The 27018-nt window shown below is 43.8% G+C and overlaps 1 protein-coding gene across 2 annotated transcripts; it reads left to right on the plus strand.

Annotated features, from left to right (window-relative positions):
- The first annotated feature begins 2071 nt into the window (after positions 1–2071).
- LOC146005636 (leukotriene B4 receptor 1-like) lies at positions 2072–21220 on the plus strand. Of its 2 annotated transcripts, XM_083145016.1 has the most exons (4): positions 2072–2192; positions 10788–10828; positions 16578–16617; positions 19880–21220. In XM_083145016.1, exons 3-4 carry the CDS (start codon positions 16606–16608, stop codon positions 20924–20926), a joined length of 1059 nt encoding a protein of 352 aa, XP_083001142.1. In that variant the 5' UTR covers positions 2072–2192; positions 10788–10828; positions 16578–16605; the 3' UTR covers positions 20927–21220. The 2 variants fall into 2 exon arrangements, with proteins under 2 accessions (XP_083001142.1, XP_083001151.1); XM_083145025.1 differs by lacking the exon at positions 10788–10828 and having other exon boundaries at positions 2083–2192.
- The last annotated feature ends 5798 nt before the right edge of the window (positions 21221–27018 follow it).

The following is a 27018-nucleotide window of genomic DNA, read 5'->3' on the forward strand; positions in this document are numbered from 1 at the left end:
ATGCGGGCACCCCTGGACTGATACGGACACATGCAGGCACCCCTGGACTGATACTGGACACATGCGTTCACCCCTGGACTGATACGGGAGACATGGGGGCACCCCTGGACTGATACGGCACACATGGCGGCAGACATGGAATTATACGGCAGACATGGCAACATTCCTACAGTAGAAAAAAAAACTTGTATTATTTTAATTAACAAAGGAGCAGCACACCTGGCACCCATGGTATTATACGACACACATGTGGCACCCCATGACTGATAAGGGACACATGGGGGCACACCTGGAGTTATACAGCACATATGAGGGCACCCCTGGACTGATACGGGACAAATGAGGGCACCCATGGAATTATACGGCACAGATGCGGGCACCCCTGGACTGATACGGGACACACATGGGCACCCATGGTATTATATGGCACACATGTGGGCACCCCTGGACTGATACAAGACACATGCGGGCACCCCTGGACTGATACGGACACATGCAGGCACCCCTGGACTGATACTGGACACATGCGTTCACCCCTGGACTGATACGGGAGACATGGGGGCACCCATGGTATTATACAGCACACATGCGGGCACCCCTGGACTGATACGGGACACATTCGGGCACCCATGGACTGATAAGGAACACATGCGGGCACCCCTGGACAGATACAGCACACATGTGGGCCCCCCTGAACTGATACAGCACACATGCGGGCACCCTGGACTTAGTAATAAAAAAAACATTTTTTTTTTGCTGTAACATATTTTCTTTTATTAAAATAATGCAGCCCCATCTGTAGCAGTCCCTACTATGCATAAATCACCCCCCTCGCCCCCCCCCCCCCTTCTCTTCCCCCCGCAGGATTCCCTTCCCTCCTCAGCAGACAGCACGGACACATCCGTGCTGTCTGAAATTACCAGCCTGTTTGAAAATGGCGCTGAGCGCCGGGAAGTATATATCTCGCGGGCTCGCGGTAATCCGACAGCAGGAAGATGACGTTTGGCCTCGTTTTCAACTCGAAAAATGGCAAGGACCCATCAACCTCCTAGGATCCGGCCTCAGATCAGGTAAGTTCGTGGGGGTTCTTATCTCTAGGATCCAAACCAGCACATCCCTAATATACACACAGTATATATCTGTAGGTGTGTTTTCATAAGGGGGTTCATCTCCCGAAAACGTTAAAACAATTTTTTCTTAGTTTTAAATTGCCTCTGGAGTGCCATTTGTGGATTGTATTGTGCATTATACTTTATCCGGGCACCGTGGCCCCTTGTTTTTTATTGTTTTGAGTACCGGCAGACTTGGATTGATTTTTTTTATATATATATAAACCTATTTTTCCAGAAAAAAGTACTGGACGGACACATCTATGGGATTATTCAGCCACTTATGCAGGTGCTGGAAAATCTAGATCTGCAGTTTTTGGACATCTGCACTAGTGCATGAACACTTAACCTGCAATCACCTGGCAATCGTAGTTTAAGCTATGACACGGATCGGGATGGGGGTAGCTATGTGACAATGTGGCATTGTGGGGATGGAATACATCGGTTTCTGGGACTGGCCCAGAAAAAACAGCCGAGGGAGGGCGCTCCGAGCATTAAGTTTGCAAAAGTACTGTATATCAGCTCTTAATACCCCACAATACCTGAATGTGTACGGTAAAGCAACTTTTACATGTGAATAATAAACAAGTAAATATTTAATAAAGAAGCATTAGCAAAGTAAGCTAAATCAGGTATCACAGAGCGAGCAATGCAATTTGCAGTCAGAGTCACTGAATATTAGTGACTTATACAGTACTTAGTAAGCCCGCTTGAAGTAAATGCTTCGAAAGCTAGTCTGCTACCTTGTGATTGCCTCTGTGTTTGTGCATGTGTGAGAGAGAAAGAGATGTAGTTTCACTCACTGCCAACAGATGGCAGTGCTTCGGAGACATACAATCAGACACTAGACATACTGTATATATGGATGATACTAATTAAGCAGGTCCTCTCCACAATACTGTAGTTTTGAGTGCAAACAGCAGTCCTATGTTTTTCGTGCTGTTTTGGGAAGGCAAGTTGGGTGGGAGGGCAGCTCAGTCTCACTGCTTATCACAGCAAGACAGGGAGTGAGTATTAGCACTGCTGGAATACTTTCTGAGCCTGTCTGTCCTACACAGTGGATGTACAGTACTACACTAAACAGTGAGTATTTCTAGTCTTTTATACAGCATTTTCAGTTCCTACAGTATGTGATAACTACTGACTTATTTCAATCAGGATATGTTTTGTAAGAAGGAATTGAGCAAGTAACCATTTCTTTAAACTATATTTCACAACTTTCAGGGAACAACTTTTAGGTAACAAATTGAAATTCTAAATAAATAAGAATTTCCATTAGCCAGTTTAGTAAGCTGACCTGAAATTGCACTCTATGATCAGTGTTATAGAAATGTTTGGGCAATTTTGTTCTGTATATAGTCTGGTGATTTACATTGTGCATATAGAAAGTACAGTAACACAAGTATATACTGCAGAAGCTTTATATAGGATAGGATTTTCCTTAATTCTCCATACAGCATAACCATACTTGCCTACTTTTGAAAACTAGTTTTAGGGAGATTAAAGTTGGTAGTAGAATTTTGCACAGCGCCCCATTGAGGGGGCATGTCATGCTCCACCCAAAGGGTGTGTCTAGTTCCATATATGGAGAGATTGTGAAAAGATATTGTGAACGTGGCACCTAGAAGCGTGGGTGTGTACTGCTACATCTGAGAGGAATCTTTTAAAATTACTTATATCCAAATGTAGATGAGCCACAAAGCAGTTAGTAAGAGCTACTATACTTGGTAAAGTGCTGGGAAATGGTGCTGATGATTCAGTGTAACTGTATCTATCTCTCATTCCTTTTTACCCCAAAAGCAATGTGGGCCAGGTGACATGAGGGAGATTGGTAGACTAATGAGGGAGAGAGGGTGATTGCTGCTATTTCAGGGAGTCTCCTGTAGAATGCAGGAGGGTAGGCAACTATGAGCATAACTATTACATTTGTCATCAGCAATGTTTTCACAAAAGTTCCCCAGCTTCTGATCCAGTTTGAGCAATTTACATTGTGTAATGCTAGGTACACACCAGGACGACTAGGGCCCGATCAGCACAATCTAGATCCAATTCCGATCAATCGGATGTAGATTGTGTGCTGATTGGGCCCTTTTCTGACCTGGTGTGGAGCGATTCCGATCCGATGCGCGGTCCCGCGGGTCGGTCGGTCGTTATTGAGATCCTACCTGCTGCAGGTAGGATCTCAATGACGACCATAGAACCGGGTGCGGGTCGCCATCGGATCGGACCCGCTCACGGTGCACATCGTGAGCGGGTCGTGCCCTCCCGCGTCATCGTGAGCGGGTCGGACGAGACACTGACGACCCGCTCACGATGTGCATCGTGAGCGGGTCGTCCTGGTGTGTACCCCGCATAAGTGAGAATGTATTAGGATGATATAATGTTCTTCCAGATGTACGTACAGATGTCTGCCCATTATAGGATTGCTACATAGTGTTATTTACAATGTCTCTTTAAGTTCTGGATTTTATATTAAATAAATATATATTTAATTATCTAACATCTATAAATGTTTAAATCCCCATCTACTCTAGTCGTAGGTCATAGGGTCGACAACACAAAGGTTGACATGCATTAGGTCGACAATCAAAAGGTTGACATGCGGTTTTTCACTTTTTTGCCCAGAATGTCGACACAGACAACGGAATGTAGCACCACGTCCCCTTGCATGGCTCACTACGCTCAGCACACTATTTTATTCTCCCTCCACACCCTGGTGGATGGTAGGGCATGAAATATCGCCTGTCGGCACATGTCAGCACAAAAAATAAAAAAGGGAAAAACCCCATGTCGACCTTTTGACTGTCAACCTAGCCCATATCGACCTAATGGCCATGTCGGCCTAACCCCATCTTGACCTTCAGATATGTTCACCTAGATGCATGTCGACCTTTAGTGGTTGAACCAACACATGTCGACCTAACGACAGTATACCCTCTAGTCTAACTGCCCTAATTGCCACTCATTTTATAAATCCGTTTATCAGCCTCCATTGACTATATTTTATACAGTCTATATTTCATATCTCGCTATGTTTAACATGTGCAGTGACAAAAGCAAAGAAGCAGCATCAGTGCACCTAACTGTACCCACCAGCACACTAGGTGCATGCCCACTGCAAATCTTAGGAGCTCCTCTTAAAAAACATAGGTACTTGTTTTGTTTCACGGCGGCAGCATGGCCGTGTGTCTGAGTCCCCTTGCGGGGCTCGCTTCGCTCACCCACGCAGCAAGCTCGGTGGCTTGCTACGCTCGCTACGCTATCTAAAATCAACTCCATGCCAACGTGGATAGTGGGGTATGAACTATCCACGTTCGCATGGAGATAAGATACTTTATTTTAGATAGTTTGCCGAGCGCACAACCCGGAAGTAGCCGGCGTGAAACTAAACAAGTACCAAAACAGAAGTGTGCCTACTGTAAGTTAGCTGGCATGTGGAAAATTGCTAAAATAATATCACAGTCTGCCCTCCTATCACTTTAGAATCACCTATTGTATCTCAGTAAAAAAAAATAACGTTCTAATTTTATTCCTAAAATGTTGCTCAAAATTACCTAACAGACTGGGGGAAATTTACTATGTATATTCTACTTCACATGTGATGTTGCTATTGGCAACCAATCAGATCCTGTCTACTATGTTCTAGAGGGTGTTAAATAAACAAGAATAGATTGTAATTGGTTGCCCATAGCAACATCACATGTGAAGTAGAATTTCCCCCAGACTGTCTTAAATATGTGCTCAATGTTTAGGGGGCATTCAATCTGTGCCAATATCGGAAAATATCAGCACTTGCCTATTCAATGCTATCATTAACTACATCAATGCTGCCAAGACAGAAAATAAATTGTTATAAAGCGCTAGTGGTGTCCCCAATCAGTGCCGTGATGGATATCCTGGGTGAGATTTAATAGGATGAGAGATTCAGAAAGGGAGAGATTTGGGAAGAAATCTCCAGTTTTTTTTTAAAACGGCAATCATTTACACTGCAAAATCAAACTATTTTTGCGTTGTAAATGATTGCCGCTTTAAAAAAAAATGGAGATTTCTTCCCAAATCTCTCCCTTTCTGAATCTCTCATCCTATTAAATCTCGCCCCCTATGTTTAATATAGTCACCAATGATGTTCACCACTGGGGTGAAATTTCCACGAGTATTCCTCCAATAACAATTGTCCTCCAAGTATCAATGGGTTATCATGAAATGACAAAGGAAATACAAATAGTGCATAACTTTAAAAACAGGAGATTTTAATAGAGATGTGCACTTACAATAGATGAGATGAAATGAGCATGTAGAATCAATAGCCTGGGGTATAACAGCAGGCAGATGGGTTGTCCCAAAGAGATGGCAATCCAGTTCCGGATACTGGTGGAGCCGTCCAAAAGGTCCCAAACCTGAAGTCCCACTATGGCAAACAGTAGTAAGTCAAACATGCCAAATGCATTTCGGATCGAGCAAAGCTCGGACGCTACTGAGGAAGGATTGCTCGATCCGAAATGCATTTGGCGTGTTTGACTTACTACTGTTTGCCTTAGTGAGACTTCAGGTTTGGGACCTTTTGGATGGCTCCACCAGTATCCGAAACTGGATTGCCATTCATACAGTGAGGATACAGTGAGAGTAATATGAGACACGCGTTGCAGAGTGGTCCAGCTACACAGGTACCGTGAGCTACCAGTAGTAGTAAAATTGATCAATACAAATACTCACCATCCAAAAAAAGGGTGGACAGCACCTCCTCAAAATAAAATCTATTGTAAGATTGTCAGGGGAACAGGTACCATCTCCTGGGGTATATGGAAAGATGCAGCAGCTGAAAGGTCACAAATCAGTCCAGTACAGTATGTCGGTGCAACTGACCTCTGCCAGATTAATTAGTGAATCAAACAAAACAGAAATAAATCATCAAAACAAATTCTTGCCATCTGGCTCTAACTATACACAGGATAATCTAACTCACTAGAAATACAATAACAGGAACATACCAGTCAGAGTTTGAAGTAGCAGGTTGTCTCCCACATAGAGAACTGCATAGTATCTCCTTTCCCCAGGCAGAGACCTCTCACTCCCAGTCGGGCAACCTTTTCACAAAACTCCCACAGCTGGAGGACTGATTAGCCTTCTGGCTGGCTAACAGCCCAAAGACCCAAACTTGGCCTAAAGGACGGTGACTCTCCCTCTCTTCAACCATCCAACTTTTGGACCCTATACCAGTTCTTATAAAGAGCCCAACAGCTCACAATAGAACCAGAAAATCCCCTGGTTTTAAAACCAAAATGGCAGAAACCTAGGGGAAATATACCTGCCTTCCATCACTATACCAGTGACCCTATCACACTAATGACAGCAAATATGGCCAGGGTGCCCTCCTCATCAATAAATAGATACAGTACTCTAACCTCAAATTCCATAGAACAGAAAGAAAGAACAATAGGCAATGTATAAGATGCCTTCACATATGACAATGAGCCATTTCAAGGAATACAAGCCTTTTCATCAGGACATGAGACAATAGTGCAATACAACTCTAGGGAAAGTTCTAAATGCAAGTGAAATACGCGCAACCCCCCCCCCCCCCCCAACTCCCTGTGTCCATAGATCCCCATTATAAAATAAAGTACACCCCCTAGGTTTTTCTTTTCTTTATTGACCTTGAGGATTTCATGATTTGGCTAAGATTATTATTATACAGATTGGAGACAGTAACGAAGCGAGAAAAGAAGAGAAAGTTATGGTGTTATAAGCAAATAAATAATCAGGGTGGAGCAGGCCTGTCACTTGGCTGTGTTGAAGATTATCCCTGATAAAAACTTGAAACAGCAGTTGCAATGCCAGCCAACAATTTCAAGATGGGTCTAGTGAACCCTGGTACAGCTGATAAGGCAAAACATGTTTGGCAGTGCTATATCATATGTTGACATTTTTTTAACACTATTCTCGACAAGGGAAAGCAAACACTTTATCTCTGGACTCCAGTCTGTTAATTAAATCAACCAAGTCCAGAATAAACATGGTGCAGTACAAGGAACAGCTAACTTTACTTATTGGCCTCATTACCCATAAAAATAGTACTTATACAGCATGCCTCTCAACATTTGCTGACACAGGGGCGGGACAGGATGCGTGGCGAAGGTGTGTGGTGTCCACACCCCAGTTTTTCGCCGAGGTGGGGGCATGTCCAGCCCCTCTGCTTGCAAGAATAGACACTGTGCACATGCACACAACGTCTATTCACGGATGACAGGGGGGACTCCCAACTGCCCCCCTCCCGCTGCGGGACACTGCCGGCGGTGGGAGGGAAGTGGGAATGTCCCAAAATACCAGGACGTTCCCGTGATAAGCGGGACAGTTGGGAGGTATGATACAGTAAACCAGGAAATTGAAGTACTGCTTCCCCGCAGCCCTACTCCTAACTATTAAAATGGGCATGGTCAAAGAGGCATAGGGGTAAATTTAATAAACAAAAATACGCCTAAAAAATTTGTATTTGTATAGTAAAATACAATTTTTTGGGCGTATACGTATTTTCAGGATTTACTATCCTGAAAATACGTATATTTGTATTCGTATTTATGGCACATTCGTATTTGTATTTACAAATAGGAATATATACGCCATCGAAAGAATAAGACGAGGAACCACCATTTAAAAGAATGATTCCTAATTCCTAATTTACTAAGCGGCTTTATTTTCAATAATAATTAGCGGTAAAAGGCTGCTAATTGCCAGCCAAATATGCCAGGAAAATACGCTTCATTTTACTGGTGTGTTTGGCAGAAGCCTGCACAAACCAGTCAGATCCATGCAGGCTTCAGTGTAAAAAAAAGACATAAATAAATAAATTGACCAGCCCCAGGCTCACACAGCTGGTCCTGGTTGTAAAACATCTGGGAAAAAATTGAATAGGGTTTCCCTTATTTTTTACAACTAGCACTAGGCCCAATGGCCGGTCCTGGTTTCCAAAATATGGGGGACAAAATGACTAGGGGGTCCCCCTTATTTTAATAATCAGCACCAGGCCCAACCAGCCAACAGGGTAATGCCACAGCCAGGAGGAAACTTTTTATACAAGTCCCCTCAGCCAAAGTCTGGGGTAGTGGTGACCCCCCCAGAGAAGGTAGGACTTACCCGCCATGCTGAAGCCTGGGGCTGTCCTCGATGCCCCATGACAGTGGGCATCGAGCTGATTAAATGTGTAAAAAATAGAAAAAAAAACATTGGGTTTTGCTGTGGAACTATGAGTCCCAGCAAGCACGGGACGCATACTGGGACTTGGAGAACCACAAGTCCCAGCATGCAGCCCATTAATGGGTTTCCTGGTATTCTTAGTTCCACAGCAAAACCAATAGTTAAATAAAATCACACTGACATACCAGAAAAATAAAGCTTTATTACACACAGAGCCCATACATACTGATAGTTACCTATCTTGAGCCCATAGCTAGCCCTCCATACATCCGGTGGTCCGTTCTTGACGAAATCCATGGGGTACCTGTGAAAGTAAATTATACTTACAAGTCTCCTCCGACGTAGATCGGTCCTCTTGGTTCCATGTAGGCTCCAGGAACTTGGCAAAAAAATAAAATGCAAACACCCGAACCAGGGTGGACTCCCGAATGCCCTTATTGGCTGGCTTGCACCCTAGTGGCTCCTGATTGGCTGCTTGGCTGCAAGCCAGCCAATAGCAGCAGTCCTGGAATTGAAGATATGGCCCCCACAGAGCCCTGATCTCAACATTATCGAGTCTCAGATTACAGAGAGATTAGTTCCCCAAGATGTTTGGAACAACCTTCATAACGAGTTACTTCAAATCCTGTGTGCAGGTGTACAGTACCTAGAAGAATTAATGCTGTTCTGAAGGCACAGGATGGTCACACCAAATATGAATTTGATTTAGATTTATTTTTTGTTTATTCACTTTTAAACTTTGTCAATTGATAAAAAAGAACTATAAACATTTTATTTTATTTAAAGCCTTCTTACTTTGCGCCATTTTTTTCCACACCTGCCTAGAACTGCATATATATATATATATATATATATATATATATATATATATAGACGTCCATACGGCGGCACTCACCCAAAAGAATCAAACACAGGCAGTGTTTTTCAACGTTTCGAACCTTTTAATGGCGGTTATATATATATCCAAGAGGTAGGCAGATGGCACTCTGGAGATTTTAGTCCTACTGCACGGCGGTAGTTAAACAGTATACAAAGTAAACAGAACAGCAGTAAAGTGTGTCAACGTTTCGGGCATTCGCCCTTGATATCTATATATATATATATGAAATAATTATCACCACCTGTGGATCTTTTCAAATGTGTCAGTGAGTAATGAATGCACGTGTGCACCTGCTGAGTGTCCTGGAAAACGTGAACTGTGTGGGGTCCTGAGGGCCATGTTTGAGAACCACTGCAATAGAGGACAAGTACAGGGAACATAAACATCTCTGCATCAGCAGAAGAAACTGGAATAAGTATCAGGGCGTCAGAAAACCTTAGGATTTGATGCCTTTAAAAATGGTTTAAGTAAGAGAAGGAAAAGCACATGAGGGAAGAGGGCCCTGCTTGTGAGAGTTTGTATTCTAACAGGTCCATATTGGATAGGCTCTCATTAAATCTGTTGAGGGGTGGGATCTGTGGAAGGAGCGGGATCCCTCCTTATAGGGCCTAATTCTGAGTTGAACACAGTTGAAGCCATCCTTATGTCTTTTCCTGCAGCTGTGTCAACTCTATGCTAATTCTTGTAAAATGCCCTTACTTGGTGTCATGGGTGGATTAGAAATTTAGTGGTCCTGGAAAAATGTCCAAAAAGTGGCCCCCTTACACGCCAATATGACTAGCCTGCGAACTTCTACCTCTTAACACGCCCACACAATGATAACACCCTCTGCCCCTAATACACCACAACACAAGTCTATCACATTGTTCCAGCCGCAGGCGGCCCCTATAGTAGAGTCAGCTGACCAGAAATCTTCATTGTGATTTCAATTACCAATCAACCCCTGCATTCTAAAGTATGCACATGGCATCTAATCAGTGTATTGTAGTGGGCCTAGTGGCTACTCGGGGAGTGCTGGACAAGACTTAAAAGTGCTGAAAACAGGGGATGAGAGGAGGCGATACCCACATGCAAGAGGCCACACCACTTCGCAGGCAGGGCCCAACCCCCTTTTCAGATGGGTGCCTAAAAGTTGGGAGGTATGAATGAATATATATATTCCGTGGTGGCACTAACAGGCAACTTGTAAAAAAAAATACTGTACACTTGTAAAGTTATCAATGTTTATTATGAAATAATGCATACTGTAGGCTGAACCTTTGATAACTTTAGCGTTGTACAGTCTCTTCTTTAAAAGTTGCCTATTATGTGTGCCACTGTGTGGACCATATATTTTCCTCACATGCCAGTGAGGTAATAGGAGGGCACCAAGCACAGCATTCTGCAATTAGCAAGGCAGTGTTGGACACCCACTATACTGTCAAGACTGTATGTGCCTGCATCTTAGTGCTGCTGTGAATTTATCTAATAATTTTGTTTTCTGAGGAGAGTCAGCTAATCTAACACCAGTGTGTCACTGCCTGCTGTTTTCAACTCAGAGTTCAGTTTTTCAGCCACATGTATTCTGTTCTACTCTCTGAAATAGTGCATCATCTGTTTTCCTACAGATTTCCTGGATCTCTGCTGGCAGTTAAGCTTTAATTTTCCTGTAAGTATATTAATCATCTGCTTTTTGTACATTTTCCAAATTATTTTTGAAATGCTCATTCAGTAGGACAGTATTATTTCAGTTCTGTGATGCTAACATATTGCATGTTACTTCCCGCATTCCGCTGCAGTGAGCACATAGAATGGTGTGTTTATTTCCTCAGTTTCTTACCATACAGTAGGTCAGGGTTGCCTACTTTTGAAAAATCATTTCAGGGAGAAAAGTAAAAGCCAGGGGGCGGGCCTTGCATCACTTGGGCGGAGGGGCTAGCATTGCCAGGTGGCGGGTATTGCATCGCCAGAGGGGGTTGGCGGCGTCATTGCCGTTATCTAGCGCATGCGCAATACACATTGCGGAAGCAAAGCGGCACTTGTGGGAGAAAGGGGTTCTATTACGTGAGTCCTTGAGATGTCCCAGGATTCTCATGGACATTCCAGGAGAGTTAGCAACCCTGGTATAGAGTGTGCCTGGGCACATTATGTGGGTGTATAGAGTGAGCAGAGCCGGCCCTAACCAATTTGATGCCCTAGGCAAGATTTTAGCTTGTGCCCCCCAGCACCGCCACTAGTTCTGCCTCTGACCCAGCACCTATCAGCCAGTAAAACATAACACCCCTCACCCATAGCATTCCAAATACAGAGCCGCAAGTAGACATTTTGGTGTCCTGTGCCAGCAGGAAAATTGGCACCCCCTATATTTTAAATGGCACAACATGTGCCAAAGGAGCATAGGGGAGTGGTCACACAATAGTACCCCGCATCTACCACACTGTTCACAATGTTCCAAGAAACTGTCATGTAATTTTGGGTATTCCGACATTATGATGACAGTGTCCAAAATTTTGATATATATGGGGCGATGTAGTATAATCAGTGACCTATGATCCTTATTACCAAAGTGAAGCAGGAAGCTACACCTTCAAGATTAATGGAATGAGTGGAGTATAATATGGGGGCATACATGGACAGACAGACAAATGGGAGGGTGCACTGATGGACAGAAGGGAGGGTGCATAGACTGACAGACAGGAGGGGTAGGAGACATAGACAGACAGATAAAAAGACAGAGCATTATATGGGGGTGTAGACAGAGAGAAGGGGGGCACATATAGACAGATGGCAAGGGGCACATATGGACAGACATGGCCCGGAACCTCTAACTACAGTATATGTGTGCAGCTGCTATGAGGCCAGATGGATTAGGGGGAGTCCCAAAATAAATCTCACTACACCCTCTAAAAATATATATTTGTATTTTTAATGACTGAGTGATGAGTTGATGGTGAATTGAGAGGGGAAAGGAAGGGATAAAGTCAGCACAGGGAATGGTAAGTTGTGGGGGGCACAGGGAGGGGTGAGGTGGGCACAGAAAGCTAATGGTGGCACAAGGAAGGCTAAGTGAGCTCTGAGGAGTAGGGGTATCTGTCAGGTGGAAGAAAGGATGCCCATCACTGAGAACAATCAACCCCCCCCCCCCAGAATGAGGGGACACACCCTGGTGCCCCATCATGGACAGCAGCATCACCCCATGCACTACTGACCACTGTGCATGTTGCAGCTCCGGCGCTATGGGAGAGCTGAGTCCACCTCCAAGCTCCAAGCAGAACATCACTAGCTTCTCCTCGAGCTGCATCCCAACTCCTCCCACTTGATATCAGGGCCCGGGTGGCACGGCAGCTGCCGGAAGTTTCCCCATCCTCCTTGCACAGCATCAGGCAAATGCCAGGATTGAGAGACCTGCTGGGGGAGGGGGCGGAGCTACACAAGAGTGAGACAGCCTGTAGTGCCTGCTCAGGTAATGCTGACGACTTTCTCTCTATTGCTGCGGCTGCTTGCTGGGATTTCAGTTAATGTGAATTCTCTTGTCAGGCAGCCGCAGGGGTGAGCCGACCTGGTGGGGGTTTGGAAACGGCACAGCAGTCAAAGTGCCGGTATGACATACCTCCCCATCCATTACCTCCTCTGCAGACTGGAAAACTACTCGATCTCCAAGGTGCAGCTAATCAGGGGTTTCCCCAACCGCACCCCCTGCCGGCAGCATGGCAACAACCCACGGCATCTCCTCCATCCTGCGGCCACCCGGCAGCGGTCTCTCCCCGGTGCCAGTGAATAAATACGTGCAGTTCAACTTAGTCTGGCAGCGGTGACGGCGCCGACGCGCATGCGCAGTACACTTCGCGGAGGCGAAGCAGAAGCTGCGGGAGAAAGGGGGCCTCTTCCGGGAGTCTGTGAGATGTCCCAGAATTCCGGGAGTCTCACGGACATTCCGGGAGAGTCGGCAACCATGCAGTAGGTTAAGCCCTATACACAAGTGCAGTCTTCAAATGTCCTGAGACTCTACTATGCTTTCCAGGCCCGTGCCTAGTTCTCAGTATTACTGTCCTAGCTCAGCTTCAATGTAAAGTGCAGGCTCAGCCCGGTTCTGTGTCTTGTCCACTAGATGCAGTCTGGCATCCTGAATCCACAGCTGCAGTCTTTCCTCCAGTGCCACCAGTCCGACTCAGCTCTTCAGTACCACCGGTAGCAACCTGTTGTTCAGTGTTTCAGTGGTTGCACTACCAGTTCCAGTTAGGTGTTCAGTGCCACTGGTATCAGCTCAGGGTTCGGTGCCCCAGTGTCCAGTCTCAACTGTACCTGCCCAGTGTTTAGAATCTCTTACACCAGAACCATCAGTCCCAGCCTGGTGTTCAATACCTCCAGTCCAAGTTCTGTCCCCAGGGTCACTGGTTTGAGTCTAGTCATCTCATTACCAGTTATTCACCAGCTTCCAATTGTATTGACTTTCAGCCTGGTTATGTATCTGTCTTTGTTAACCTTGAGCTTTCTCCAGGGAACATCATTATTTGTATAGCAATTCCTAAGGGCTGTTTCACACAGTACGGTTCCTGCCGCACGGTGAAATCCCGTACGGTCAGGGAGCCGCGCCGCACTCAGAATTTTATAATGGCAGGGATGGCCACAGCCCGGCAGCCGTCCCTTCCAGTGGGGGGATCCGGCTGCAGCCGTGCGGCCGGGCCGTGGCCGTCCCGTGTGAATGGACACAATAGTGTCCATTCACAACTGCTGAGTGCGGCACGGCTCCCTGGCCGTACGGGATTTCACCGTGCGGCAGGAACCGTACTGTGTGAAACAGCCCTAACAGCTTCATCAATATAGCCAAGTGGTTCCAGTTCCAGTGTATACAAACATGAGCAGGTTCCAAAAGATCTTGATAGATTGTACACAATAACATAATGGAGAGTTAAATACATAGGAGATAGCAGTTCCTTGACAAATTAATAAATGTACAATATTAATTATGGTACTTGTGTAGTAGCATGGCGCCCATCGCATCGCAGACCATAAGGCATGCGATGGTATGTGATGCGATGCGATGGCAGCCGATGTTATACAATTTTAAATTGTATACCATCGAATTGTATGGCATTGTATGCCATTGTATCACATATACAATGGTATGCAATTTAAAATTGTATAAGCACCCTAATGGGGGCTTACAATGTTAAATGCACCCCCACGCCACCCCCACTATGAACATGAACCCGAAGCTTGGCGAGCGCTGCGAGACCGCGGGGGCGGCGGTACGCATCCTACGGCCTTTTCATACCCTCACTATCCACGTCGGCATGGAGTTGATTTTATACAGTGTGGCGAGCGCAGCGAGCTACCGAGCCCGAAGAGTGGCGAGCGCAGCGAGCCCCGCAAGGGGACCCGGAATACATGTAAAGTGATAAGCGTCCCCTTGCGGGGCTCGCTGCGCTCGCCACGCTTTGGGCTCACCACACTATATAAAATCAACTGCACGCCGACGTGGATAATGAGGGTATGAAAAGGCCGTAGGACGCGTACCGCCGCCCCTCGCGGGCTCGCTGCGCTAGCCACGCTTCGGGTTCACGTTCATAGTGGGGGTGCATTTAACATTGTAAGCCCCCATTAGGGTGCTTATACAATTAAACATCATATAGGGGGCTTATACAATTTTAAATCGCATCGCAGTGCATTGGGTGTATGGCATGCGATGCGATTATATGTCGTGCGACCAAATATCGTTGGCGCCGTGCTAGTACCTTAATTATATATTCAAACCTTCACATCAGTTGTTAACCCTTTAAAACTCCAAAAGCATCTTCTTTCCTGCATTAATCCGGATCAAACTGACAGGTAATGAAAGAGACGGTGGCAGCAAGAAATGATGTAGCCATACGAATACGATGCTAATGAATTAATGTCAACTGGTGAAGTAAATATACAATACAGTATGAATGGCCAATTAGAAGTAGTTAGATAGTGTTGCTGGTATGATGTTGTATCCTTGCACAAGACCTGCATAAAGTACAAGAAATATGCCTACAAAAATAGATGTGTATAGATGTGTTTTATTACAGACGGGACTACTCTCATAGTTACAATATGCCATGTGCGAAAGCATTGTGACATAACTACTTGTGGTGGCTGCAACTAGTTGCGGCGTGCATACGCACAATGCATTCCTTATGGAAGCGGTGCACACTATTCGTGGCAAATGAGTCGCATTTAATGTGACTAGCTTCTAATATTCTCTTTAAAGTTTGTCCTCATAACCCCCCCCCCCACTCTTAAATTACTATAATCTACCACACATACACATACACACACACACACACACACACATCTATCTGTCCCTTACAGAGCTCCCCTTCCCCTATTGCGTTACTGCTTCTTGGCTCTCCCCATTGGTTCACTTACTGTGCCAAAGCAGAAGGCTACATTCTTTGGTACTTCACAGCTCCTTGAGCCATCTCTGATAAGCAGTGTGGGACGGATCATCTGCACTAACAGTACACATGCGGGGGGTGATTCATGGGTACAAATGCTGCAGTGAGTAGGGTGACCAACTCATCCCTTTAATCCGGGACACATATTAATTACACAGGTTCTGTGGCAGTTTAAAACCAGGTGAAATGGAGTCTTGAGGTGTGGCAGTTTAAAACCAGGTGAAAGCCAGCCACAGAACCTGTGTAATTAATATGTGTCCCGGATTAAAGGGATGAGTTGGTCACCCTAGCAGTGAGTCTTGTCATATGACTGCTCTGCTGAATGATGGGCCCTGGAAAAGACACTGTACACAACCTTGTAATAGTTGTACACTGTATGCTACCTTGCATAGTTTCCTTGCAAGGTGGTGTACAGTGTCTTCTCCAGGCCCACCATTCATCAGAGCAGTCATATGGCAAGACTTACTGCAACATCTGCACCCATGTATGCATTTCAGGATGGCATATATTTCACATTATTCTATGCTGTAAATTAGGCTGAATGTTCTCTACAAGCATACAATCATTATAAGCAGATACATCATTGCCAACTGTGCTTACAGTAGTTTCCTGGTTTAGGATGTGTCCACTTTTGACCTTGGCATACACCTGTCTTGTAATAATGCACAACTGCAAATGCAAATGTTCTTATTTCACATACTGTATTAGATATTATTCTCACTTTTTGTTTAGCCATTTTCTATGTAAATTTTTTTCAATAACCAAAAAATGAACTAATACAGCTTAATAAACATGTCATTATGGGAATTGCAGTGCACCAAGATCCATCTAGCCATACTGATGATAATGTGTTTCAATGCATCTACAGCAACATAATGTCTGTAACCCTGAAATTTGTTTTAAAATGTCAGGAAATATGCGCAGATTAGAAATATATTTTAATCTGATAAACAAAATCAGACTCGCTTGTATCTAACTTTTACATTTACTCAACAGACTATAACTGACAGAGGACAGCGACACCATGTCTGAGGCAGTAAGTAATAGCACATGCCTGGCTTTGGAATTCCAAGGAAAATACACATACAGTATTCATGCGTATATAAAATATACATTACGTGGCTCAGGGGTGCACACCAGTCCTTTTTGCAGACAGATCTTGCAATTATGCAGTCTTAAACCATACATGCCTACCTTAAGCATTAATCAAGACAGTTATTCACATAAATATAAACAGTGTGACTTCCTGGGGTATAAGTTTAAATTTGAGAAAAAATTCAAAAATAACGATGAGTCGAGAAGAGAACAGGAGAAGCAATCAACTTCCAGCGCTGTACCATCACTGCAGGGCTTAGCCATTCATCAGCCAGGTGAAGAGGAGAATCGAGCTATTGTTGCCAGTGTTTAACACCATGGCAATGGCAATTTGCCAACAGTTTATTTGCCCCACCTAAAATTGCAGTTGGAAACCAAATAACTAAGACTTCCAAAGGGTAATGCACAAAAAATCCACGAGTCTGGGTTGAGATCACGCATGAGGCCGGCTATTTCAGTTTCTGTCATTTCTACATGTAACAATAACTGTTCCTCTCAACCCTAACTGAATTGACCTTGTAATCAGACAAATGAGGGTGTATATTGTACATTTTTCTATTGTCATATGGATCTTCCCAGTGTGAGATACATTTCTAATACTTTTTGTTTTGCCTAAAACCGGATATTGTTAACCTTGAGCTTTCTCCAGGGAATATCATAATTTGGCAAGGGGGACTGTTGGCGGCTGCGGGGGAGGCGGCGGACATTGGCGGGGCGCTCCGTTGCCACAGGGCACGCGAGCGTCTCGGGCGCATGCGATAGAGCGATAGAATCATAAGCCTCTGCAAAGATGAGACCTGCTACATCTGTATCAAGATAATCAGCACAGTGTCCCCATGCACATAGCATTGCAACTAATATGGCAACAAAAATCCAGAAAAAGACGCCCTATGTTTAAATATTCTTACGCCGCCTGGCTCACAAAAAGTTGTTGTTTGGCGTAACTGCAACAAATATGTATGGGGACATATCTGTAATTCCAAAGCTTTTAGTATATTTTAATGTACAGTATATGTGAAAGTTCATATACATATTATTATTTAAATGGCTTGTACAAATACTTTACGTACTACATTCAATTATTACTTCACTGTTGAGTCACAGACCAGGACAGAAATAGCCAGTTCCATGAAGTATTAAATGTTACTCATTTACAGGAAAAAGTGTCAGCAACCTGACTTGCTTAACCCTTTGAGTGCCAACATCTCTGTGAGAGTTGCGCAAAAATATCCGCTAAAAATTACAACATCTCTGTGAGAGAAGCACAAAATATGAATGCCAACAGCTTTGTGAGAGTTATGCAAAATATCAGCTAAAAATGCCATCGTTGCTCACATTTGTTATATAGATTCAAATTAAAAATGTTGTGTAAAAAAACAATTATATTTTCTTTATAAGGTATATATTACAGGTCATTATGATGAATAAAAATGTTTGCTTGGCAATATGTACACCAATTTTGACAAATTCACTTTTCACTCAAAGGGTTAATTCACTTTTATTTTTAACAGTATTTGAGCAGTATTAACACTGCCTACCTAGAGAATAAGTTATCATAGAAAATATAGTGGCAGTCACATGAAATGCATGTTGGCAACCAGGACAGCCTCTGTATTTTGTGGTTGGCACCAATATATTCTTTGTTTTGTATGCTGGCCCCTAGGATGCTCTGTAAATCTTCTGCTGGTCGAAAAGATGCTCTATAGTATATGCTCTATAGTATATGATGATCACTGGAATGTTCTCTGTTTTATTTAGTGGTCACTAGGATGACCTCTGTATTATATTTTAGTGAAGAGTACCATCTACAGTATATTATATATAGCAGTAATTAGGAAGAGGACTGTATTGTATGATGGCCAGTACTGTTTTTCTGGAAAAATAGGTCCAGGAACTCCAGGCCTGGGGGTGGATCCATGACGAGAGAAAGAAAGAGAGAGAGAGAGAGAGAGAGAGAGAGAGAGAGAGAGAGAGAGAGAGTTAGTTTTATGTTTGAAGTCATCTTCCTCCAACACAGGTCCATTAGGCAATAAGATGGTGGGATCTCTTCTAGGGGATATTGGCATGCCCGCGCCATGCCATGGCTGGGATACCATAATGTTTTATGTAGTCAAAGTCAATGTATTTTTTGTTTTTCTACTAGGGAAAAGAACTTCCAATACTTACTGTAGCTGCACCACTCACTTAACCAATGCATGTACTTCACCACCTGGTGTGCTTTGTGTGTATTTGTGTTTACTCTATATACAATTATGTATGTAAAATCTTCAGACTTTGACAAACTCTCCTGCCATTGTGCTGAGTCAAATTACTAATACACCTGCCTACAACGAATCCCTGCCTAGACATATAAATGAATCCACTAAATGCCATCAACATCAATTTAAGTTTCCAATTCACCTCTGCCATAAAATAAAATAACAGATTTGAAATCTGACTTATCTCACCTATTTATAACTAAAGTATTTAGATATTTTGTGTGCATAAATGTAATCTTGTAATTAAGCAAAGTATAAAAGCATAGTTATTAGATCACCCTGCATGTGGAACTACCAGTCCTCATATTATCAACTCAAGACAATCAATTGCCCCATTGTAAAAGGCTGGTTCATAAGTGATGTCCACTGAAAATTCCGTGGCAATCTCACTGATATTCTGCCAGTTTCATATAATCTGTAACTATTATATAACTCCCATATTGTGAAGCTGGACACAATGGAACAAAAGCATGCACATTAATACAGACACTATGCGATATATTCAATGCTTGGGGTGAGCGGCGGCAAGTTTGTACAGTGAGGATAGCTTTTTTTTAGCGAGGAAAAGCCGTCCTCGCCGTCCAGCCCCCTCACCGGCTGCTCACCATATTCTATGTTCCGAGTAAATCCTCACCATCAGAGGGCAGCGAGGATTCCCTAGAATGGCGATGTCTTGACGGGTTTACTCGCCGTTTCCACCTCACCCCATGGAGCAAGCAAGGTGGAAACGGCGATTGAGGGGAGAGCATTGAATACTGACGGCAGGCAATTGGCACTGCTCACGGTATAGCTCGCCATCAGCCGCTTGCCCCCAGCATTGAATATACCCCTGAATCTACTCTCCATTGCATACCTAAATCAGGTAAATCATAACCATAACCTTACATTCAAGCAATATAATTATTGATGTAATTATTAATATGTTTGTTTTTCTCCAATTCACAGTATACAGTTCTTGACCCAATGACCAAGATCACTTTTTCTTTTACAAATGCAACTAAGAATCAGTTGCCTTCAACAGAGATCCCAGAGACAACTTCTAAAGCATCCCCTCATCTTGGCATCGCCATCCTCTCAATTGCTTTCATCATTGGATTTCCAGGCAATGCATTTGTTGTCTGGACAGTGTTGATCAAAATGAAGAAACGTACAGTCACCTGTCTCCTCATTTTACATTTGGCCATGGCTGATATCATGGTACTCCTCACAGCACCATTTTTCCTCCATCTCCTTGCAACAGGCAGTTGGACATTTGGAAACATCATCTGTAAGATGTGCCATTACATTAGCTGCATGAGTATGTACGCCAGCATCTTCCTCATAACTGTTATGAGTGTAGACCGACTGCTCGCCATCACAAGACCTTTAACTTCTCTAACCACAAGAACAAAATCAATTATTAGGAAAATAGTTATGGTAATATGGGTTTTATCATCTTTGTTGGCCATTCCTATGCTCATTTACCGTGCAGAAACAAGCATGAGGAATCAACAGCAATGTAGAACCTTTCACAACACTTCTGGACATATAATATTTCAGTACACATTTGAGACCATGACAGGTTTTGTTATCCCATTCACAGCCATGCTGTCCAGCTACCTCTTCATTGGACTAAGATTACGTAGTGGACAGTTCCGGAGCAATAAGACAAGTCAGCTGATCATCATGATCATAGTAATATTTTCCCTGTCTTGGCTTCCATACCATGTGGTGAATATAATGCAGGTGTCTGGAGAACTGTCCGCATCAGACAAACTAAGAATATCAGCCCAGAAGGCCAGGCCTACTACAACAGCCCTCGTCTTTCTCAGTAGCAGTATTAATCCTATTTTGTACGCATTTTTTGGCAGTAATTTCATTAGGACTACTGGAGTGGGATTCATGGCCAAACTTTTTGAAGGGATTGGTAATGACTGTAAAAATGCAAACAAGATTTCTGAAACCCAAAAGGATCAAGACGGGCCGGTGGAACTGGGGAATATTAATCAATAAAGTTTTTTTTTTTTTTTTTACAACAGCTATAGTAAAACAAACATGATTGATGAGCTAAATGTAATAGTCTGTGAGTTGATGGAGGTGCAGACTCTGATTGTAGAGCTGCTTTTTTAGCAAATGGACAAAACCATGTTGCACTGCAGGTGGGGCCGATGTAACATGTGCAGAGAGAGATAGAGTTAGATTTGGGTGAGGTGTATTCTAACTGAAATCTAAATTGCAGTGTAAAAATAAAGCAGCCAGTATTTACCCTGCACAGAAACAAAATAACTCACCCTGCCTCAATTGCAGTGCACATTTGATAAAAAAGCAGTCCTGTGATCAGGTCTGAATCAGGCCCTTTGTGCGATTCAGCCCGGTTTTAAAAGCAGCAATCATTTACTAGGCAAAGCCAACCTAGTTTAGTACTGTAAATGAGTGCTGCTTTAAAAAACAGGCATACTCGCAGAAGTCACGTACTTCCGGCAACTGGTAGGTTTCTACATTTAGCCTTATACGTTTTCTTCAGAGTCTAGAGAGGCTACATAGCAGAGGCAGAACTCTGGGAGACAATGGAGTCATCTGCCGCCGGGCTCCTGCTCCCAAGGGGGCACCTCTCCTGCCCTGCAAGTTTGAATCCATTAATTGAAAGCCAACAATATTGCTTCCGTGGCAGAGTTCTGAAATACATGTGTTATATCTCTCTATATAGATATATAATTCATAACAGACATATATCTTATAAAAAGTTGTGTGTGTGCACGTACGTGTGTGTATGTGTGTGGGGGGGGGGGGGGGGGGGGCACCAATATACATCTTGCCTCCGGGCAACTGGGATGAACTTACGCCACTGCTACATAGAGTTAATATATGACTAGACTGAGACAAAGAAAGAAAACATATGCCACTTAATGATGCTTCTGTGTATAAAGCAGGCTATAACAATTGTGTCAGGTTTTATTTAGTATATATGCTTAATAACTACAGTGTGGGGCAAAGGAATATTTTGCCCTGGTTGTATAGATGATTAGAGAATATGTAAGATCAGCCTAGCAGTATTTTCAGAGCTTTCTTTAATTGTTTCAGTTCAATGAGTTTTCACTAAACATGGCAATATACCTTACATCTTGGTCAGAAACTAACCTAAATTAACAAAACCTTATATACTCGAAATACTCGGGATGCCAGCGGTCTCCCAAAGGAGATGATCCTGACAGGGCTATCTTAAGTATACTTACCTTCTATCTGCCCCCTAACCCTCCCTTCCTGCAGCCTAACACTAGCAGCCTTCCAGCAGAGATTCCACCACCATCTTTACCTCTAGCAATGTTGGCATTTTTGCACCTGTACGCTAGTCACTAGTTGGGACTCTGGCATCGGTATTTTGGCGGCTTCCCGAATGCCAGGATGCTAAATGCATCCTGAATAAAACATAATCCTGTTTTTTCATCTGCCTGATCAGAACTACAAGTTAGTGTGTGTCCCTGGTAAATGAGAAAAAGCTGAACAGAGCTGACACGGCATTCATTTTTCTTATGGTGGAATTTTTGTTTTCTAAATTTGTATCCATTTGGTCTTCGATGGATAGAAATTATATATTTTTCATTTTGACTATTGTGGACAAAAAAAGAAAACAATGAACAAGGGTTTGAAGAACCTTCCTTAAAGTCTATTTTAACTTGTGTGTATTTGGTTTGTAGACTCGTTTGGCCCTTCTCCGTTATCCCAGGACCACATGGCAAAGTTGATACATCGTAGTGATCCAATGTGAAAAATGATCCTCACATCACATGGTGTTTCTAAAATGCCTTAGTGCATTTCAGTTCAGAACTTACTTTGTCTGCATCCCGATGCTCCTAGCCTCCTCCTACCTCCTTATGACAAAATGTCCCTCAAAAAATGTCCGCCCCCTTACAGCAAACAGTATTTAGGATTCTAGAGTGGGCAGCAACGGCCTCCTCTAGAATCCTTCAAAATGGTCTGCTGTAAGGCACTGGCCATTTTTTGAGGGACATTTTGTCATAATGACTCGGAGCCTGGAGAAGGCTAGGAGTGCAAAGTAGATCTGCGGTCCCGACTCCCGGCCACGAACGCAGACCGGTAAGACAGAGGGGAGGGGGGACACCAACATTTTGCGGCGGGGGGGCGCACAATTTGGCGCTACGCCACTGGCTAACAAAGCTTGGAAATGGTCCGCCTCCTCTCTTCTGATCCGTCCCTGAACATATACACACAATTTCCATTAACCTTAGCATCAGGCCCAATATTTTAACATTGCTCCAGTTTTTATTTGCTGACATTTTCATTGAGATGTAAACTATTTAAAGGTAAGTTTACACTTTACAATATTTAGCTGTATATTTACATTGCCTTATTAGTAAATGACATGATATAAGACAATAAAGGATCTTGTGCAATGTATTGGATAGTTTAATTTTTCACCCGTGCAGACATTTTTTTTAAATACTGTAAGTTCAAATTTAATGTGACAATCGTTATTTTTTCCCCAATTAAATCCTCTATCCTCAATCATATGATAGATACACTTTCTAGATATAGTTTATAGTAAGGGACAGGTGGATTGGGAACTAAAAGTGGCCCTGGAAAAATGTATATAAGTGGTGTCATGTGGGCGGCACCAAATAAAATGTAGGCAGAACCAACATCAAAATAGTTAGGATTAATAAATACATCACTACACCTGTATGGAAGCCATTGGTTTCAGTATGCTTGCTAGTCTAGCGGCCCGAGACCTATAAGCTGCTGTGACAAACCATAAACCTTCACATTTTAAATAATACCTCACCTCCCCCACTGAGACTGAACACAGACCCCAAACCTTCCATACAGCAGACAAATTATTACCATAATACCCCAAATATAATGCTACTGTACCTCTCGCCCAGTGGAGCCCAGAAACACCCCAGAAATTGGGTAGATGTTTAATATGCAGAGGAGGGGTGTATAGTGGAGTGGTGGGAGGACAGTTTGCTGGACTGCAGATATCTCCAGTTCCCAGAAATATATTTCTTAGATTTTAATGGAATTAAATACTAGAGAATCCCACCTACCAAATGTTATTGGGAACTAGAGGATCAGAGTTCAGGAGGTAGAGCAATCTGCCAACAAGAATATAAAACTACATACCAGGTGTGTGAAGCTGGGGCAGTAACCAGCTGCTGGAAGGCTCCATCAAAGGGGGAGAGTCCCAGCTTTTGGAATATACCCTCAGAAAAACTCTAAGTCAGACAGAACCTGAAATATCTGACTGGGAAGAGCAATTAACAGGCTTGGATGGGCACTGCTATGAAGTCAGATATCTCTGGTTCCCAAGGGCCGGTTTTTAAAATTCTTGTACCCATGGAAATAGGCGACCCACAGCTTTCAGCCTGGGGGGGGGGGGGGTTGTTTCTGGGTACTCAGAAACCCCCCTGCGTGCGCCACTGGGTGTGCCTGGTGTGCCCAGGCACACCCTAATGTCTGGCAACCCATCACCAGGGCTGGCATTGTCCCTGCTGATGTCCTTGTGCTGCAGGTAGAAGCTCGAACTCTCCCCCTGTGACTGTGACATTGTATGTTGAAAAGGAGATTGATCTATCAGAGGCAGAGGGAGCAGAACTACCGGCGGCACAGGGGGCAGAGCTACTCGCACAGAAGGAGATCCGTAGAAGCAGAGGTGGTGAGTATTACCTGGGGCCTTACTAATGGCACTATGATGGGCATTACGTATATGGCACTATGGGGGGTATTTTTATATATGCACTACAGGGACATTAAGTATATCGCACTACGGGGGCATTACGTATATGCACTAAAGGGGACATTACATATATGGCACTATGGGGGGCATTACGTAAATGTCACTATAGGGGACATTACATATATGGCACTACAGGGGGTCAGTACGTAAATTGCACTACTGCGGACAGTATGTAAACGGCAATATGGGGGGTTATATGTATATGGCACTATGGTGGGCATTGGTTTTTTGAAATTGCAGGGATCCCCATGTTGTTTGAACCCAGAATTTCTAAAACTAGGACCATGCAGGCTGCCGATTCTCATTTGTATAAATATGAATGCTGTAAACACAGCAGATTGGTAAATCTGCCCTACTGTATTTATGACTCTTATTTTCCAGAACATACGGCCGATGCCAGTCGTATCCAGCATCGTCCGTATTCATACTTATGAGTAAATTTCCCCCTCAGTCTGCTGAGAAGCAGCCAAAAAATACCTCTTATTTTAATGATCAGTCTGCTGAGAAACAGGTAAAAGGTGCAGTATCATATCAGTCTGCTGAGAAACAAGCAGAATATGTAGTACTAGTAAGCCCACTCGAAGCAAAAAACTTCGAAAGCTAGTTGCCTCTGTCAGAGAGAGAAAGAGATGTAGGGTTACATTTAATGAGATGTGAAAATGTGATTTTTGCGATTTTAAGGCAAAAACCGGACGAAAACGCACGTTTTCCCGAATTCGCATATCTAATGCGAAAAACGTCAAAACCCGCAGATTTTGCCACAAAATCGCACATTCTGAAGATGCAATTTTTAGCAGCACCGGAACTCGCTTCCAGAAGCTTTTGCATTGAAAAGTATACAAATCGCATATTTAATGAGATGCAAAAACTGGAAAATGTTACAAAAAATCACCACACATCTTTGCGATCTGTGGATGGTCCTGTCTTAAAAAATGTGTAAAAGTGAATTTTGTTAAAAAAATGGCGTGGGGTCCCCCCTCCTGAGCATAACCAGCCCCAGGCTCATTGAGCCGTACCTGGTTCCAAAAATACGGGGGACAAAAAGCGTAGGGGTCCCGCATATTTCAGCCAATCAGGGCTGAGCTATTTGTCTCCATGGAGATGCATCAACCAACCACGCTAGCAGCCTCTGTAGCGCTGGGACAGCGCTATAGAAGCTGTTAGCAGCGCCAGAGAAACCTGGCTCACCCCCTGTCAGTGCGGGGTAAGTTGGCTCTGGAGGAGGGAGGGCAGAGCAGGACCCTGGGTTGGTAAGTATATTGGTGTAAAGTGAGGTGTGTGTTTGGGCTGTGGTATAGGGTTCCGACAGTTGGGATCCCGACAATCATTATCCCGACTGGCCGGTCCCAGACAGCATGGTGAGCGCAACAAAGCCCCTTGCGGGCACGGTGGCTCACTACAATCGCCACCTATTCTAGTGGCTCACTACGCTCACCACCTATTCTATTCTCCCTCTATGTGGGTCGTGGACCCCCATGAGGGAGAATAGCCGGTGGCCATCAGGCCCCCGTGTGTTGGTATTTTGACTGTCGGGATCCCAACGTCGGGTAAATGACTGTTGGGATCCCGACTGTCGGGACCCCGTCCGACACCCATGTGTTTGTGTGTGTAATAAAGTTCTACTTTTCTGTGTGTGTGTGTGTGTCTTTTTTATTAACATTCTTTTTACAGGTGGACTACAAGTCCCAGTGGGCTCATTAATGCCAAATCCCAGCATGCGGGGGAGGCCTGCTGGCACTTGTAGTTCACCTGTATAAAGCAATGTTATGAATGAGTTATGACTGTGACAGCCCCAGGTTTCAACCCTGGATGGGTGAAGCCTGGGGGGGACCCTTTTATTGGGGGGTCCCCACTCCCTCAGGGACCCCGTCCAAGGCTGACCAGCCACGGTACTCATGGTTCGGCCGGGAGACCTTATGTAAAAAGTGTCCCTTAGCTGTGGCATGACACCGTGGGCTGTTGGAGTCCAGTGCTGGTTTAAAAAGATTTTTTGGAGAAAAAAGAGCTGCACCCATCGTTTGTTTGGTTTCATCCAATTGGACCTTGCATTATACAAAACTTAAGAGGACTTTGTGCCTGATAACCCCTGTATCTTTTGTATATATATATAGATAGATAGATAGATAGATAGATATCAATAGATAGATAGATAGATAGATAGATAGATAGATAGATAGATAGATAGATAGATAGATAGATAATGTAGTGCTTTTCATACACGATCTGAAATATTATACACAATCATTGAACTGCCTCCCATTACCCAAATGAGAGAAACAACAGCTGTGTGTTTTGTTACAATTCAAGAAGTAACATGCAACACTGTTGCAGATTAGAATATATTGTCTGC

This window comes from Crinia signifera, chromosome 1 (assembly GCF_055691185.1).
Source record: "Crinia signifera chromosome 1, ASM5569118v1, whole genome shotgun sequence".
Taxonomy (NCBI): Eukaryota; Metazoa; Chordata; class Amphibia; order Anura; family Myobatrachidae; genus Crinia; species Crinia signifera.